Source organism: Delphinus delphis, chromosome 17, assembly GCF_949987515.2.
Source record: "Delphinus delphis chromosome 17, mDelDel1.2, whole genome shotgun sequence".
Taxonomy (NCBI): domain Eukaryota; kingdom Metazoa; phylum Chordata; class Mammalia; order Artiodactyla; family Delphinidae; genus Delphinus; species Delphinus delphis.
The window spans coordinates 11,547,305-11,563,534 of record NC_082699.1 but is presented as its reverse complement, the minus strand read 5'-3'; the positions used below and the strand labels follow the sequence as shown (position 1 = coordinate 11,563,534).

The 16,230-nt window shown below is 38.5% G+C and overlaps 1 protein-coding gene across 2 annotated transcripts in view; it reads left to right on the top strand.

Annotated features, from left to right (window-relative positions):
- Positions 1–16,230, top strand: part of PDE7A (phosphodiesterase 7A) — a 114,243-nt gene that overhangs the window by 74,824 nt on the left and 23,189 nt on the right. The window contains exons 1-2 of one of the 2 annotated variants that reach the window (XM_059994708.1): positions 13,998–14,094; positions 14,920–15,071. In XM_059994708.1, coding sequence (XP_059850691.1) covers positions 14,049–14,094; positions 14,920–15,071 — 198 coding nt within the window. In that variant the 5' untranslated portion in view covers positions 13,998–14,048. Of the gene's footprint in view, positions 1–13,997; positions 14,095–14,919; positions 15,072–16,230 lie in introns of those variants that run through there. The other variant, XM_059994707.1, reaches the window with a different exon arrangement.

Sequence of the window (16,230 nt, the reverse complement as noted above, 5' to 3'; positions counted from 1 at the left end):
ATTCGGACCTCTGTTACCACAGTCTGGGGTTATTCTGGTGGTCTCTTAACCGTTGTCCTTACTTTTAGGATTCTGTCTTGTAATCTGTCCTCCCAGGGCAGGGTCTTTTTAAAGAGAGAGTTTAAAATACAGGAGAAAATGCATATCAACAGGTTAGAAACATATATTATACCATTAGTACATTATAACTACTGCTTGTCTGTAATTTTGTGTTTCTTCCATGCGTTCTATTTGTGAGGTGCTGCTGATGTGTGTTTAGGTGCTGGAATAGTTTTAACTTGTTTCTGGATTGAGATTTTCTCCACGTTGAACATAATTGTCTTTATTAAATTTGCCTAGAAATTAGACATCTACACTGCAATATTGAGCTTTTTTTGAAAGATCCTTTTATATATACGGTTTATTATAAACAGTGTTTGGGTTTACCATCCCAAGGTGCATTCTCCTCTAGCTGTTTATCCAGTTAGAGAACAATTACAGGCTCCAAAGTTAGCAAGTGAGACCTCAATAATAATTTTATTATGTAAATATTGCGGTTTTTTCTGCCCTGAGTTTTTGTGGTTTGGATTATCTTTTGTCATAAATCCTTATTCTCGTTCTCCTGAGGCCTAGAATTGGATCTTCACAATAGGATTTGCCATGGGCATTATCATGCAGCAAGTTCTGACTGTGAGTCTTTCTAAAAGGGTATAAAGAGGCAAAAGAAGAAAATTAGCTGAACACATGAGTACATTAAATACAGAAACAGTGTTCAACTTCACTACTAAACAAATTCCTATCAAATTTAGAAAGTTAAGCAAACGATCAGCTAAGGTGCTAGTGATAGAAGTTTGCGTTATGACAAACTTTTTAGAAGGCAGTTCGTCACGATGCATCAAGAGTCGTAAACATTTTTTTTCTCTTTGATTTCAGCACGAGACATATATGCAAAGGGAATAATCTTACACAAATGTCAATGTATGTGTGAAGACATTCACATTGGCCTTATTTATAATAGGAACATGTATTAGGTTGTGGTGTTATTCACTGAAGTATTTGAGGGTAAAAGACCAGAATGTTTATAACCTACCCTCAGATGTTCAGAAAAAGAATCAGGTACACACCACACACACGTACACACGTACACACGTACACACACACACACACACACACACAGTACAAATGGTAAAGCAGGTGGATAAAATGTTAACAATGGCAAATCTGAGTAAAGGGTAGTGATAAAGGGTATTCCCTGTACTATTTAGTTTTGCAGCTTTTTGCATTTTTTATTTGTATTTCAAAATGATCTCTAAACAAAAAGTTTTTAAAGTATGGTAATTAAATTATGCATTTATTAAAAATCATGGGTTTATAGTCGGAGTGCAGATTTGTTAACTGGTATTGGACCAGGTCTGTGGTTGTTTATAAAGAAATGGGAGAATTCAAACTTTGGGAAGACGTTTTGAAACTAACCTGTATTCATGGTTACAGAGGGTGGGGGGATTTGGAAGATCATGAATCCTCGTTGCCAGGAAGTGTTTGCAGAAGACCTGGTGTAAGTCTGCAGCCAGGGTTAGCCTGGCAATTCGTCACAGATTCTGCTTTAATCAAGAAATTCTACTCTAATTTTTAAGTCGTCACACAGAAGCTTTCATTCTTAACTAGGTTTTGTTGTTTGGGGGTTTTTGTTTGTTCGTTTGTTTTTTGGTCTCTGCTGCTTTAAGTGGACTGTTCATGCTAACTACTTTGTGAATTTATCAGGTGTTATTATCTTGGTTCTATGGGGCAAGAAAACAAATTTTCCCAGATATCATCTCTCACTGAAGAGATGTTATGAAGCATTCTTTTTTTTTTTTTTTTTTTTTTTTTTTTTGCGGTACACGGGCCTCTCCCTGTTGCGGCCTCTCCCGTTGCGGAGCACAGGCTTCAGACGCGCAGGCTCAGCGGCCATGGCTCACGGGCCCAGCCGCTCTGCGGCATGTGGGATCTTCCCGGACCGGAGCACGAACCCGTGTCCCCTGCATCGGCAGGCGGACTCCCAACCACTGCGCCACCAGGGAAGCCCTATGAAGCATTCTTTTACCTTTGTTTGTGTTCTTATTACCTATGTTATGGTACAAAAGGTAATATATATCATACATATTTACATAGTTTGAGTTTGAGAAAGGGATTTTTCATGTAAGGAAGTCATTGTTGACATTATTTTAGGATGATCAGAAACATTCCTCGGAACATTGTTTTTTCAAACTAATATTTTCTTCTCTGGGGAGTGTTCCATTTTGCAATTTAGATAGAACATGCATATCAGTGGGAATTATACGATGGGTTGTGTTTATTAAGAAATTTGGAAGATCTTAGCTCATTAAAGATACTGCTGAAATTTTCAGATGCTCATGTTAAGTCAGAAATTTTTATTCAGCCCAAAAGGAGATGTGAAATTGCTTATTGAATAGAAAGCAGTTTCTGGTTATACTACTTAAAAGGTGTCATGACAGTCCATGAGTATTCACAGTATGCTAATCACTAATTATTTGTTTAGATAACAAAAAACTAAGATTGGTGCTTCTTACTTAACCTCCTTGTCCCTTGTCTGTCCCCCAGAGCTGTACATGGAATCTTGTAATGGTGTTTAGGGCTATCGGATTACTAGCAGATAATGCAGCTAGCTCTTCTAAGCATGTGATCCTTTTATATAACTTTTTTTTTTTTAAGGATTGGTCCCTTTCTCAATAGGCAGATGATTAGTTTCTGACAAATATTTAAACTTCAGTGTTAACGTTAATACTTCTTTGATACCTACTGAAAAACTTCAGCTTTCATCCCATTTTTAGAAGATCCCTAACCTTTCCAGACCTGCCCTATCTAGGAACTACTCCCACTGAGGTCCAGATTTCTGGTCCTCCAGCATTTAATAAACTGATTCTTGATGTCCCGCATTCAACTAATTTTAACCTATTTAGTCTCCTGACCTTATGTTGTGAAAATTCGAGGATTGAGGCACCTGATAATGATGAGCAATATATACACTACCAAATTGGGAGAAAGAGGTAATGGGGGGTAGAGAAGAAAGCTGGGGAGAGAGGAGCTGATTGATTAGAGAGTGGCAGAGATGTTAGGCTGCTGGCTGGGTGGTGTGGACTGAAAAGTGCCCCAGAGCTGGGTCTCCCTGACGCGGCCCCGTGGCTCCCGACCGTCTCTCCTTAGCGTGACAGCTCCCCTTCCGCGGGCTTTCTCAAGTTCTGCTTTCACTCCGCTCTCTGTGGAGAGAGAACCAGGAACCTCCCTCCTGTGAGTTTCCTCCTTTCGAGTATGTTGGCTTCAGTAACCAGCTTTCCGTAGGGTGGATTACGAGCCCCAAATTTTCCTACAGATATTTTTCTATGTCCAATTGGCCGTACACCTGGTCTCTTGAAATATGATATTTTGACTTTTAAATTAGTTGGGCTTAATGAAATGGATTCCATATTGACTTGGTGTCAGAATTCATCTCTTGTTTGCTGTACATTTGATGCCCCTAAATTTAGTAAATTATTCTTTTAGTTACACATTCTTTTTAGCTTATATAGTAACAAATTCTAATATCATTAAACATAAAAGCATTATTATAATTCTGCTCCACATGTGCACTGATACCTTCCTTTGCAAGGTTCTGGCGTGGTTATTAAGTAGTAAGGGAAGCTGCCAGCTTGAAATTTTCATGGAATTCACCAAAGCTCATTGACGTCATCCAGACTGGAAGCCATGGTCTCTCTGCCAACGTTGGACAAGATGTAATACCAGGAGAATGTTTTTTCATGTCCACACAAACGCAGTTTTCCGTTTTCTTTTACTCCCGACACGTGGTAATGTTCCATTCTATGTAAATGTGTTTTGCCCATTATCTTGAGCCTTTTTATTCATTTTAGCACTTTATTCCACCCCATACTAGGGAACCTTTCAGGATATTTACATTGTAGCCGAAAAGGCTTTTAGCCTTACTCATCTTTTTGTTCCTGGTTTCTGGCAGCCTCTGGCTCATTGTAGAGATTGAATATATTCCTGTTGCATCAAATGGACTAAAACTGCATATCTTCTACCAGTTGGACTTAATACGGTCCCATTTGTATTTCTCTAAGTATGATCTGTATTAGCTGTAAACTGAATTCAGGCTGGCTACTGCCCTTCTGTTGAATCAAATGTCTCATGTTGTCTTTATTATAATGACCCACTCTGAAAGCAGACAAAATTATTAAGTGCTGCCTTAGACCCTCAGGTGCGTTTGGTTTTGTGTTGTTTCTTATCTTCCTAACAGGGCTGTGTTAGACTTGGATACTTGTTTCATACTTAGTGACATGATCAGAAAGAACATCTGTTTCTGCGTTTATCTTGAGCTTAAAAGCTTATGTCTTACTGACTTTATTGTCTTAGTTCATCTTAGTCTTTAATGTATAGTAAACTCCCACACAAACTCAGGTCCTCTTATATTCCGAAGCTTTTACTGCTTCTTCCCTTTAAGAATAGAAGTTGTTGCGTGGCGTTTCCCTCAGCCATGACTTTTTCTGCGTTACATTGTTTTTCTTATTATCTTTCATACTGTACTGCCTGGTCATCACTTTCCTATTTACAAGCGTATTTTTTTTTTGTTTTTAGCCATTATTTGTTTGATTTGCTAAGGTGGCTGTCCATGATCTGTCATTTAGTCTCTCATTCAGATGTGAGTGTGCCAGCCTCTACTTATAGTTCTGGTATTATAGACTAAGGTCATATCTGTCTGGAGTTTCTATTAAATTTTAGTTTGTTCCCAGTCATTCATTTATCTTGAAGTCATATCTGGTGGTTTCAGCAACACTTCTGTAATAGTTCATAGTCACAGGAAACAATCTCATGTCCTTTTCCCCTGTCTGTTCATCATGCGTGTTCCTGCCTCCTTCCTATAACAGTCCCCTTGCCAAGCAGTGCCTGTAGAGATGAGTACTGCTGTGCTGAATCGAATTAGGAAACCGAGCATTCTGCCCCACTGTATGCATTTTTTTAAATGTATCTAGTTTTCCAGGAGATTGTGAAGTGCCTGCATTTGAAAAACCACTGATTTTTGTTTCTTTTTTGTCTCAAATTGAAAGAATATCTCCTAGATACCTTCTCTAACTTCATAGCATAAATTAGGGAACCGATATGGCTTGGACCTTAACCTTAATAAAATTTAATGATAGTTTAATTCTGCCTGACCTTTGGAGAATTGGAGAAATTGGAGATTTAACTTTAAGCTTTATTTTGTATGTTATACAGTAAGGCTTGTGTGCTTTCTTTTCCTTCTTTTTTTCTCAGCTCACTAATAAGGGAATTAGGAATGTACCAAATAAGGAGCTGTGTTCAAGTCCTACGTTTGAGCGTAAGAGGGACCCAACATGTCACGTATCCCGTCTCTGTAGGAGAGTTGGGAGTGATACTGCTCAAGACGTGTTGATTTTCCAGCCCTTTTGTTTCCTTAACCTATTACCTATATTTCTTTTTTCTGTCCACTTTCTAATATGAAGGAGAAAAGAAATGCCTAATCCATAACAATAAGAGTAATCTTTTAAAAAGGGTTTATAGAATATTAGTTTATTCTCATGTTAACATTGATCTAATTTTAGATTATGAGTAGCTCCTTTATTTCTTTGGTTTGTAGTGAAGCTTGGAATGTCTATATATTTATTTTAAAGTAATGACGTATGCATATTTTGAAATCTTTAAATGTGTGCATTTAATTCTACAGTATGTAAAAGTATACAGTGGTCTTCAGAAGGAAGTTATGCTATCATGAAGAATAAATCTGGCTTTGTTAAAATAAATAGTATGAAGTCATGTGCTTAAACATATTTAAACATGAAACCAATGTTATATGTCAGTTATACATATTGTTTTAAAAGAATTGATACCTGTAACAACTATAGCCATTAATGTTAGTGTTTATTCTTTGCCCAAAAAGACATATTGCTGTATTATCTCTTTTGATTTTTACAACAGTTCTGTAAGGCCTGTTTTACAGTGAGGAAACTGACAATCAGTTCAATAACTTAAATAGCTTTCCTAATATCACAAAACTAGTAAAAGGGGCAGGGCTGGGATTCAAAATCAGATATGTAACTCCAAAGCTGATGTCTTTATTTGCCCTGCTGTACTGCTTCTCCGTATCAGAACAAGCTACTCTACTAAAGACCATTGCTCTGAACACCTAGCTGTTTTTTCTCCATTTATCCATGCATGCTAAATGTAAAAATTCTTCCAAGAAAACTTGAATTTAGATGTAGCTAAATGTGTTTATTCAGTATTAACAGTAGGCTTTCTGATATGGCTTCCGTTCTTTTTAAGGAAAATTAAAGAGGAGATTAGAACGAAGAATGTCTTAATATTTTTTATTCAGTTATCATTCAATATGACCTTGCCCTAGACTAGAGTTAACACCTTACAGCACTGAATTTAAAAAAAAAAATTATGACAGTCTCCAAGGGTAATTCATGCTAATGCGTCTAAATGATTGTCACGGTTTTAAGGTAGCAGGTATAGTGACTGCAGGACTCCCTCTTGTGGACAGTTAAAGCAAGTAGTGGTCAAGTCTCAAGATCCACAGGCTTTTCTGTTAAAAACCTCTTTTGTCTAATAATATCGGTGACATCTTTGCCATGCCGTTTGGATGACAGACAGAGAAGAGGGTCTGTAGGAGAGTTGAGAGTGATACTGCTCAAGACGTGTTGATTTTCCAGCCCTTTTGTTTCCTTAACCTATTACCTCTATTTCTTTTTTCTGTCCACTTTCTGATATGAAGGAGAAAAGCAAGAGAAAAACATGGCTTCTAAATTTGCTGCTATCCCACATTTCAGTACTGGCTCAGAGAAGCCAGGAGTGGATGACTGGAAGTAATTCCCATGTTCATTAAGTAACGATGCTCATTTAGTTTTGGTGGGTTGATTAGTTTGTTCGTGATCACAGAGTGAGGTAATGTGATATTTTAGACAAGAACCAGCAGCGCCAACAGTTCTTAATAGTAACTTGATTAAGTCACTGAGCCCTGTCGGCTTTCTAAGCTGGATTGGAATGTAGGTAACCATGTAAACTAGAACAAGCCCGAGACTTAAATAGTCCTAGCCTGGTGGAAGCTGGGCTTGAATAAAGACAACTTTAATCTGTTGTCTTTTATGCTGTGAAATAAATACTGGTGTGTCTCATGTCACAAAATGAGTTCTTGAGAATATTGGTTAATAGGGTCAGATTTTATGTAATATGGTCAGGGGGTGAGCCTTTTAGCCATTTACCTGTCTGAATGAAAGTACTAGTTAAGTTCTCAGGATCACTTTTTCTTGTTCCCAGTTCCCCATGTATCCTCTTTTTATCTGTTCCTAAATGATACTACTTATTCAACTTGATACCTTCTCAATAGTGGCCTCTACTTGCTTGTTTCAGTATAGGAATTTTATTTTTAATCATTGTAGGGAATCAGTGTGTATCTGTGTGTGGAGGAAGGCTGGGGGTGGGGTGAAGCAAACCTGAAACTAAAATTTTCCATCTTAACATGATCTCATCATGCTTCATCCTTGATTCATAGTTACTGATTCCCTTTTCTTAGATCATATTTTGGAAGCTATTCTAGGAGAGTTCTGGAAACCTCTCCAATTTTCTTTTAGAAAACCTATCCTCCAGTTTGATAGTGTGTTTTAGAAGCCATTGAAATGTGCTCCTATGTGCTTGTTCTACTTCTGAGGGTTTATTGTAAGGGAATCAGGACGTGTGCGAAGACTCAGTTATAAGAATGTTCACTACAGAGTTGTTGGTAAGAAAAATGAAAGTTAGGAGCAGCCTAAGAGCAGAAAGATTTAGTAAATTATGATAGTTTCATACTGTGGGATAATATGTGGCTAGTAAAAGTGATGGCTCATGTAAGTGCCATTTACTGACTTGAAAAGGTGTTCGTGGATTCTTAAGTTAAAAAAATGCTGTGAACTGTCTGGGATAAAAGAGAACCTGTATGTTTATGCATATATAGGAAATAATTCATAGAAAAATACCTAGCGCACCAGGCTGTTGATAGGTGTTGTTTCTGGACTGCTAAGCCTTTCCATGCACCTTGTCCCCATTCTCAAACCCAGGTTGAGCGGAAGAGAAGGCTTAGGGCAGCTACTCCCAGAAGGGACCAGGCAAAACAGCTTTTAAAGGAAAGGGACAGTGTGGCTCAAAAATAACAGGGTAGGGGGGCTTCCCTGGTGGCACAGTGGTTGAGAGTCCGCCTGCCGATGCAGGGGACACGGGTTCGTGCCCCAGTCCGGGAAGATCCCACATGCCGCAGAGCGGCTGGGTCCATGGGCCATGGCCGCTGAACCTGCGTGTCCGGAGCCTGTGCTCCGCAACGGGAGAGGCCGCAGCAGCGAGAGGTCCGCGTACCGCAAAAAAAATAAAAATAAAAATAACAGGGTAGGAAGCTCTAGGGGTTGGTTCCTCCATCAAAACAACCACTAAACTGGAAAAAAAAAATGGCAGAATTAACTATTTCAGGACTCTGGACCCTGACTGGACACTTACAACAGCCAGGGGGGTGCTTGATGAGGGAGGGACTGCTGTTCTTCGGCAGTTAAGCAGTGTGCACAAACCCGTGATCATCCCCCGCTCCTCAGCCCCTCGACCTGTGGGGAGAGTGGCCCGTGTTTCTTTAGTGACTTGCTGAAGCCAGGTGGGCAGTGGGGACCTAGTCCTCCAGAAATATGGGGTTGCTTCTTGACGTCAGTCTGGCAGATCCTGAGGGTTAGGCACAGACGTTTGCCTTGGTTTCAGCCCTTTCAGCTGCAGAGGCTTTGCCCAGAAGCATCTACCAGAAGATTTAAAGAATCGGTACTTCTCTCCCCACCCCCCAGCCTTTGGAGCCAGACATATAAGGGAAATCTGTGTTGGGTCTTTGGCTGACTGCAGAGATACTGTAGCAGGAATTTCAGTGACCACACACAACAAGGAATAAACAAAGTCAGATAGATATGCAAAGACAAAAATAGTCTGGTCACAAAATAGTCACAAAACAGATGGCTTCTGCCCACAACAAGCAGAAATAAATAGCCCTGGAAGAGTGAGAGATTAGATTTCCAGTTGCCGCAGCATAATACTCACAATGTCCAGTTCTCAATTAAAAACTATAAAACATACAAAGAAAATGGAAAGTATGGTCCATACATATGAAAAAATGAACTTCACAAAAACCATCCTGAGGAAGCCCACACATTGGAATTGCTAATCAAAGATGTTAAATCAACTGTCTTAAATGCTCAATGAGCTAAAGCAAACCATGGGGAAAGAACTAAAGGAAATCAGGAAAACGTTGTATGAACAAAATCAGAATCTCAATAAATAGAAATTATAAAAAAGAACCCAACAAGTTCCAGAGCTGACAAGTATGATAACTGAAATGAGAAATTCACTAGAGGGATTCAGCAGCAGATTTGAGCAGGCAGAAGAAAGGATTGGCAAACTTGAAGATAAGAACATTGAAATAATCCAGACTGAGAAGCAGAAAGAAAAAAAGAATGAAGAAAAATGATGAGAGCGCAAGAAACCAGTGGAGGGATCATCACGTGTACCAACATATGACTCATAGGAGACCCAGCAGGAGAAAGAAGAGAGAAAGGGGCAGAAAAATGATTTGAATGGTGGAAAACTTCCCATATCTGAAGACATGGATATACACATCCAAGAAGCTCGGTGAACTCCAAGCAGGATAAACTCAAAGAGATCCACACAGAGATGCATTATAGTCAAATAATTGAAACCCAAAGGCAAAGAAAGATAACTGGGGCAACCATGGTATAAGCACCTGAATATTGAATATGTTTAATGCTAGAGCTGAACTTAAAATGCAAATGGGGATTGGAGTGAAAGGGGGAAAAAAGCACTCTAACAACTAACAAACACTGGAAGAGGAAAAGGCAAAGAAGATGGGATATAGAGTGATTTCCTGTATAGTGTTATTTCCTGTTTGTAATAATAAAACATTAAAGAATGATATCTAAAGCTGACAAGTAGTGGAAAACAAGTAGTGGAAATATAAGCATATTTAATAAAATGAAGGTATTTTTGCAAATTGTGAAGTTGTAGCAGTGCCCTTCAGTAGAGGATTGGTTAAATAGATTATGGTCCATCCATATGATGGAATACTTTGTAGCCTCAGAATGAGGAAGGTCTCTGTGTACTGATAGGGAAAGAGCTCTAAGATAAATTAAAAAACAAAGTACAGAACAGGTTATATGGTATGCTGCCATTTACGTAAAAGAAGTAGAAACATAGTGTATAATGATGTTTCCATATATTTGATCCAAAAATTGAGAAAGGATACCCGCAAAACTTTTAAAAGGTGATCATTTTAGGGGAGAGTTTGGCATTTGGTTGGATCAGAAACTGGGTAGGGGTGAGGTTTTTCACTGTGTTCTTTTCTCCCTCCCTCCTCCTTTCCCTCCTTGATTTTCATTTTTGAAACGTGAGTGCAGTACATATTAAAAATTAGATTAATGAAAAAAAATCAGATACCACCCCTCCCCCCATTTGGGTCCCACCCCTCCCCCCATTTGGGTCCTATACTAAGTCTCAGGCAAAGCTTTGAGGTAGTTTTAATTACCATCTCTGCAAAGTCTTATGGGATTTTCAGTTCTTTCTGGAATGTAATCTTCTTAGGTATAGGCTCCTCAGGCCCCTTAGGTGAAGAAAATTCTTTTCACTGGATGATTTGCCATTTCATTTGGACAGGTTCTCTGTCCTTTCTTAGATTGTATGTGAAATAATCAGTAATTGTTAAGGCTGGTTCTATCACTAAGTGAAGGTCTGTTTCTTATCCTGTTGTATAGGTTATTTGTGGGATTAGTCTTGCTGGAAGGCATTGGGTTCCTATGATGAGTGAGCTTTTCCCCTTCAGTTAATATCTAATATTCATGCTCAACTTAATGTGGTCAAAACAGAACTCTTGATAATGAGTCCCAACTTCAGGGCTCTGTGAAACAGGAAAAAAGACGAATTATGGTTAGTTTTTTTCAGTCAAGGAAAATGAGACATTGAGAAGTTGTGACTTGTGAGAAGTCACCTAGAAGATAGGAATAAGGCAGGGGCAGGTACAGCCGTGATCTCGTGGGTAGAGCCCTGACTCCCAGACAGTGCCACCTGTCTTAACCATTGACAGTGTGAATCCTGCCATGTTGAGGTAGGGACTTAGCACAGTGGATTGAGCCCCTTCAAACGAGGCTTATTAATTTTTTGGACCTTATGTAATTATCCTCCCAAAGAGATTCTCCAGTTTACTTCAAGGGTGGATTAGTTTGGACATACAATTTGGGAGCAGTGATCCTACTGTCAGTGTCCACACACAGGATGCAAAGGAATTGCCAGTGATAAAATTGTTACCTTTTGTGTGTGATTTAAGATAGTAAATTGAAGGGAATGCTTATGAAGTCATGCTTATGACCTTGAACTCTTTCAGGTTGCTTTTCCATAATGAATAGAATACGTGTCTTCTGCAACATTTTTTAGAAGCTTTCTAAATGCCTTGGCTCTAATGCGTTAATTGTATTGCATTTCTACTTTGGTTTCTAAGGTTATATTTGTAAAATGGGGATGATAATCTTTGCCATCTTCACAGGACTGTTGTGATTATTAAATGGGATGGCAGATGTGAATGTGCTTTTTGTAAAACAGTAAAGTGCCTTGTAAATGCAGAGATGGCAGTACTCGTATTAATTAGTTCTCATCTGCTCCCCATGTGTTCGTGTCATTCCACTCTGGCCCTTCCAGGTCCAGTCTTTTCTAGGAATAAGACTAGAAGGGTCATATTAAATTCTTGTATTTCTGGGACTTCCCTGGTGGTGCAGTGGTTAAGACTCTGCACTCCCAATGCAGGGGGCCTGGGTTCGATCCCTGGTCAGGTAACTAGATCCCACATGCATGCCGCAACTAAGAGTTTGCATTGCCACAACTAAGAGCCCACAACTAAGACCCAGCACAACCAAATACATAAAATTAATATGTATTTAATTGAATACTTTTATTTCTGTACATTAGCTTTTTTCCCTCTGTGTTTCTTTCTGTACATACTTTCATCTAAATAAGGACAATTTTGAATAATGGTATACACAGAATTTTATCATAAACAGTCAATAAACCATACTGTAGAGATGTAATAAGAAACTTGTGCGTAATACTGTGGACACACAGGCTTTGTCAGTAGATCTGTGTTTTAAAATCTAGTTGTCAGGGACTTCCCTGGTGGTGCAGTGGTTAAGAATCCACCTGCCAGTGCAGGAGACACGGGTTTGATTCCCTGGTCCTGGAAGATCCCACATGCCACGGAGCAGCTAAGCCTGTGTGCCACAACTACTGAGCCTGCGCTCTACAGCCCTTGAGCCACAGCTACTGAGCCCAAGTGCCACAGCTACTGAAGCCTGCATGCCTAGAGCCCGTGCTCCGCAGCAAGAGAAGCCACTGCAAAGAGAAGCCTGCACACCGCAGCGAAGAGTAGCCCCTGCTCGCCGCAACTAGAGAAAGCCCGCACGCAGCAATGAAGAGCCAACACAGCCAAAATAAATAAATAAATAAATTTATTTAAAAAAAAAAATCTAGTTGTCACCCTACATTGGCTGTATGATCTTATATATATTATATATAATATATAAACCCTATATTGGCTGTATGATCTTATATATAATCTCTTGTAGATTCAGTGTGCTCATGTATAAAGTGGAAGATAGTAATACTTGTTTTTTTAACATTGTTGAGGGCTAGATGAGATACCTCTTCTTTTTTTTAAAATTCATTTTATTTATTTATTTTTGGCTGCGCTGGGTCTTCGCCGCTGCATGCGGGCTTTCTCCAGCTGCAGCGAGCGGGAGCCACTGTTTGTTGCGGTGCGCGGGCCTCTCATTGCGGTGGCCTCTCCCACTGTAGAGCACGGGCTCCAGGCACGCGGGCTCAGTAGTTGCGGCTTGCGGGCTCCAGAGCACAGGCTCAGTAGTTGTGCGGCATGGGCTCAGTTGCTCCACGGCATGTGGCATCCTCCCAGACCAGGGCTCGAACCCATGTCCCCTGCATTGGCAGGCAGACTCCCAACCACTGCGCCACCAGGGAAGCCCTAGATAGCTTTTTTTAAAGCACATGGAACATTACTTTCACTGAACTTATTAAACTAACCTCATTTCCTCAAACATACTAATTCTAGTTCAAACATAATTGCTTGATATTAATAACGTTACCATTTTGGTTCTAGTCCTTTTAATGTAAGTTACATTGATAAAGATAAAAATTTAACTCCACAGTTGTTCTAGATACTCTATTTTAGATCCACTGGGATGAAAAATGAGAAAAAACCCACGTAACTGTGCGTTATCTTATTTCTGGCTTATGTCAGTATATGGGAACCTCAAAACTCATCAGGTATTTCAAAAACAGTATGCATTTATTCATTTACTCAGTATGTTTTATACATACCTACATGGCACTATTATTAGGCTTTGGAATACAAAGATGAAAAAAAATAATCCGTGCCTGTATTGGAGGTCATCATTTGTTGAAGGAGACAGATAAATAAGCAGTTGTAATAACAGCCTCAAAAGTAGTGTGATAGGTGTCTGCACGGGTAGCCTTGAGAACCCAGAGGAGGTGCCTCCCATCTCTCCGAGATGGGGAATGTGTATATAGGTGTCCAGGTGTGCTTCCCAGGGAAGGTGTCATCTGAGTTGAGTCTGGAGAGAGCCAGAACCTGGAGCATAAAGCCTTTTCTTCCAGGCCAAGAAGATGGAGTTCGTTTTAAAATGATGAGGGATCAGTGAATATTTTTATTTAGAGCAACATAAACAGATGTGGAACTTAGGATAATTACCTAGATGCATACCTCCAAGCAGTGGCATCAACATCAATTTTATTATCCTCTACATTGCCATCATTTGTTTAATACCTATTATATAACTGACTCGTGTGTATATTATCTCATTTAATCCAGCACCCTTTGAACTAGATATTATTGCCATTATTTTATAGATGAGAAAACACTGGGTGATAGAGGTTAATAGAACAGTTAGTGACTGGACACAGAAGAGAGAATGTGTTTGATTACCTGTCATTCCACCAGTGGGATGTTAATGGAAGGTAAGATGAGAGATGATGGTCTGTTGATCCTTAGTCTTCCACTTTGATGTTTCGTATTATGAACATTTCACTTAACTTAGTTAGATTCTAGAATTTAAAGATAACATTCATGCTCTACAAGACAGCTTGTAACCAATGTCTTTTATTTTGTCTGGTGCCCCAGAAACTTTGGTTCATTCTAACACTGCAGGGACACATGACTGGTAGACTCATGGAAGGAAAACGTATCCATATCCAATGTGGAACCACATTTTTTTTTCTAGACTTTTTCATCTTGCAGGATTTTTATCCCTATCCTTTAGAACTCTTACAGGGTATATAAGCTGCTTTATTCTCCATTCCATCTCCTTTTCCTCTGAATAAACTTCTCTTAAGGAAAGATTTGAAATGATACCTCATTAGGATTTGAGATGTTTGAGTTGAATAATTAATTCTCAAAGTCTCATATATAACTTGGGACCTGGCTTCTCAGTATGAAGGATAGTTTGAAACTAGATTTTGTCTTTCTGCTTCATAGTGTTTGTATAGTGTATTGAAGCGATGGAGTGAAAGGTAATAATTCTTAGGAAGTTAAAAAAAAACTGATTATTAATCTAACCACACTCCTCATTAGCTTTCTAAATGCTGATAAAATTGGCAATTTGCCCCTTCATTCTCAGCTCTTTAATTGAAAGTACAAATAAAGTACCTCTTCTCTTCTAGAAATATGGCATGGAAGCTGATTAATTTTAAGACATATTTGTATGTCACTAGAAGGGGTACAACAAAGATAGGGTATGCACAGTTTTGAGTCGCTCTACTCACCTTTTACTCCTTTTATTTCAGCTCAATCTGAAATCGAAGTTTCCGTGTCTGCAAGGAATATCAGAAGGTTACTAAGTTTCCAGCGGTATCTTAGATCGTCACGCTTTTTCCGTGGTACCAGCGTTTCGAATTCTCTAAACATTTTAGATGATGATTATAATGGACAAGCCAAGGTGTGTATAGCTTTTTCAAGAAAACATTAATTTTTAGATAAGTTTAACGAAGCCTTGTTTTTCCCATATGGTACTGATTTATAGAGGCTTTTTTTGTATGTGAAATCAGTTGAACCCATTTTTCAGGTTTTCCCTTTAGAGCAGCTAGCTGTTCATCCTATAGTTAGGTATTACAGAGCAAGGAACATTTCTGAAGTAACTAAAATAATGAAAATGTTTTCAATTTATTATAACAGCAAGTAGATCAATAGAAAGTTAAGCTATAAGATCACACTTAACGCTGGGAAGAATATTATGGATTGTCTGATCTAATTTCTGTATTCTGTAGCTAAGAACAGTATAGCCTTAAAAAAAAAAAACAGAACACTATGGCCTAAATAGTATAAGGAACTTGGTTGAGCTCCCCCAGCTGGTTCGAAGTAAACCCAGCACAGGAAGACTCATGACTTTCAGTCAAATGATTTTTCATAATCTCTTGTTATCAGTGAGATTTTTGGAAGATTTAGATTTTTTTAAAAATTAAACCTGGTGATTGTGTGCATTGTTTTCTTTATATAGTTTAAAAGAAGTATGTTAATGAAGGTGGAAGTTAGTTGAGGTTGTTTTTGACCAAATGAGGATTTTTTAATAATCTTATGTTTCTAATATTTGTAAAAGTATTCTTTGACTTAAATCAGATGTTGTCAGTTTGTGTAGATAGGGTCGGGGTACCCACTCTACGGTTATACTAAAGTGAAAAAATTTGCCTCCCAGTTTGATAAAACAAATCAGTGAAAAAGTACTGATGCTTTCCTTAAATTTTAAAATGTTCACAAGTTTTGCTTTTTAGAATGAGAATATTATGTGTATCATTGACTGTTAGTATTATAATCTCAACCAGTAGTACCTTAATGTTGCTTATGTCTATTAGGTCATAAATGTATACGACAGTGAAGTTTTGGATACAAAATAAAATTTTTTTCTTGAAAATAAAGTCCACAAAATTTTCAGGTTACAAATATATGGTGTAAAAATATCTATTTGAGTTTTAGGGTTGTGGGATTTATTTACTTGGCTGAAATAACCATCAACCTAAAAATTAATGTTAAGTGCTATTGACTCTTTTATAAGGATATTTAAAGAATATAAATAAATACCCATAAATTGGGAGTGTATTTTC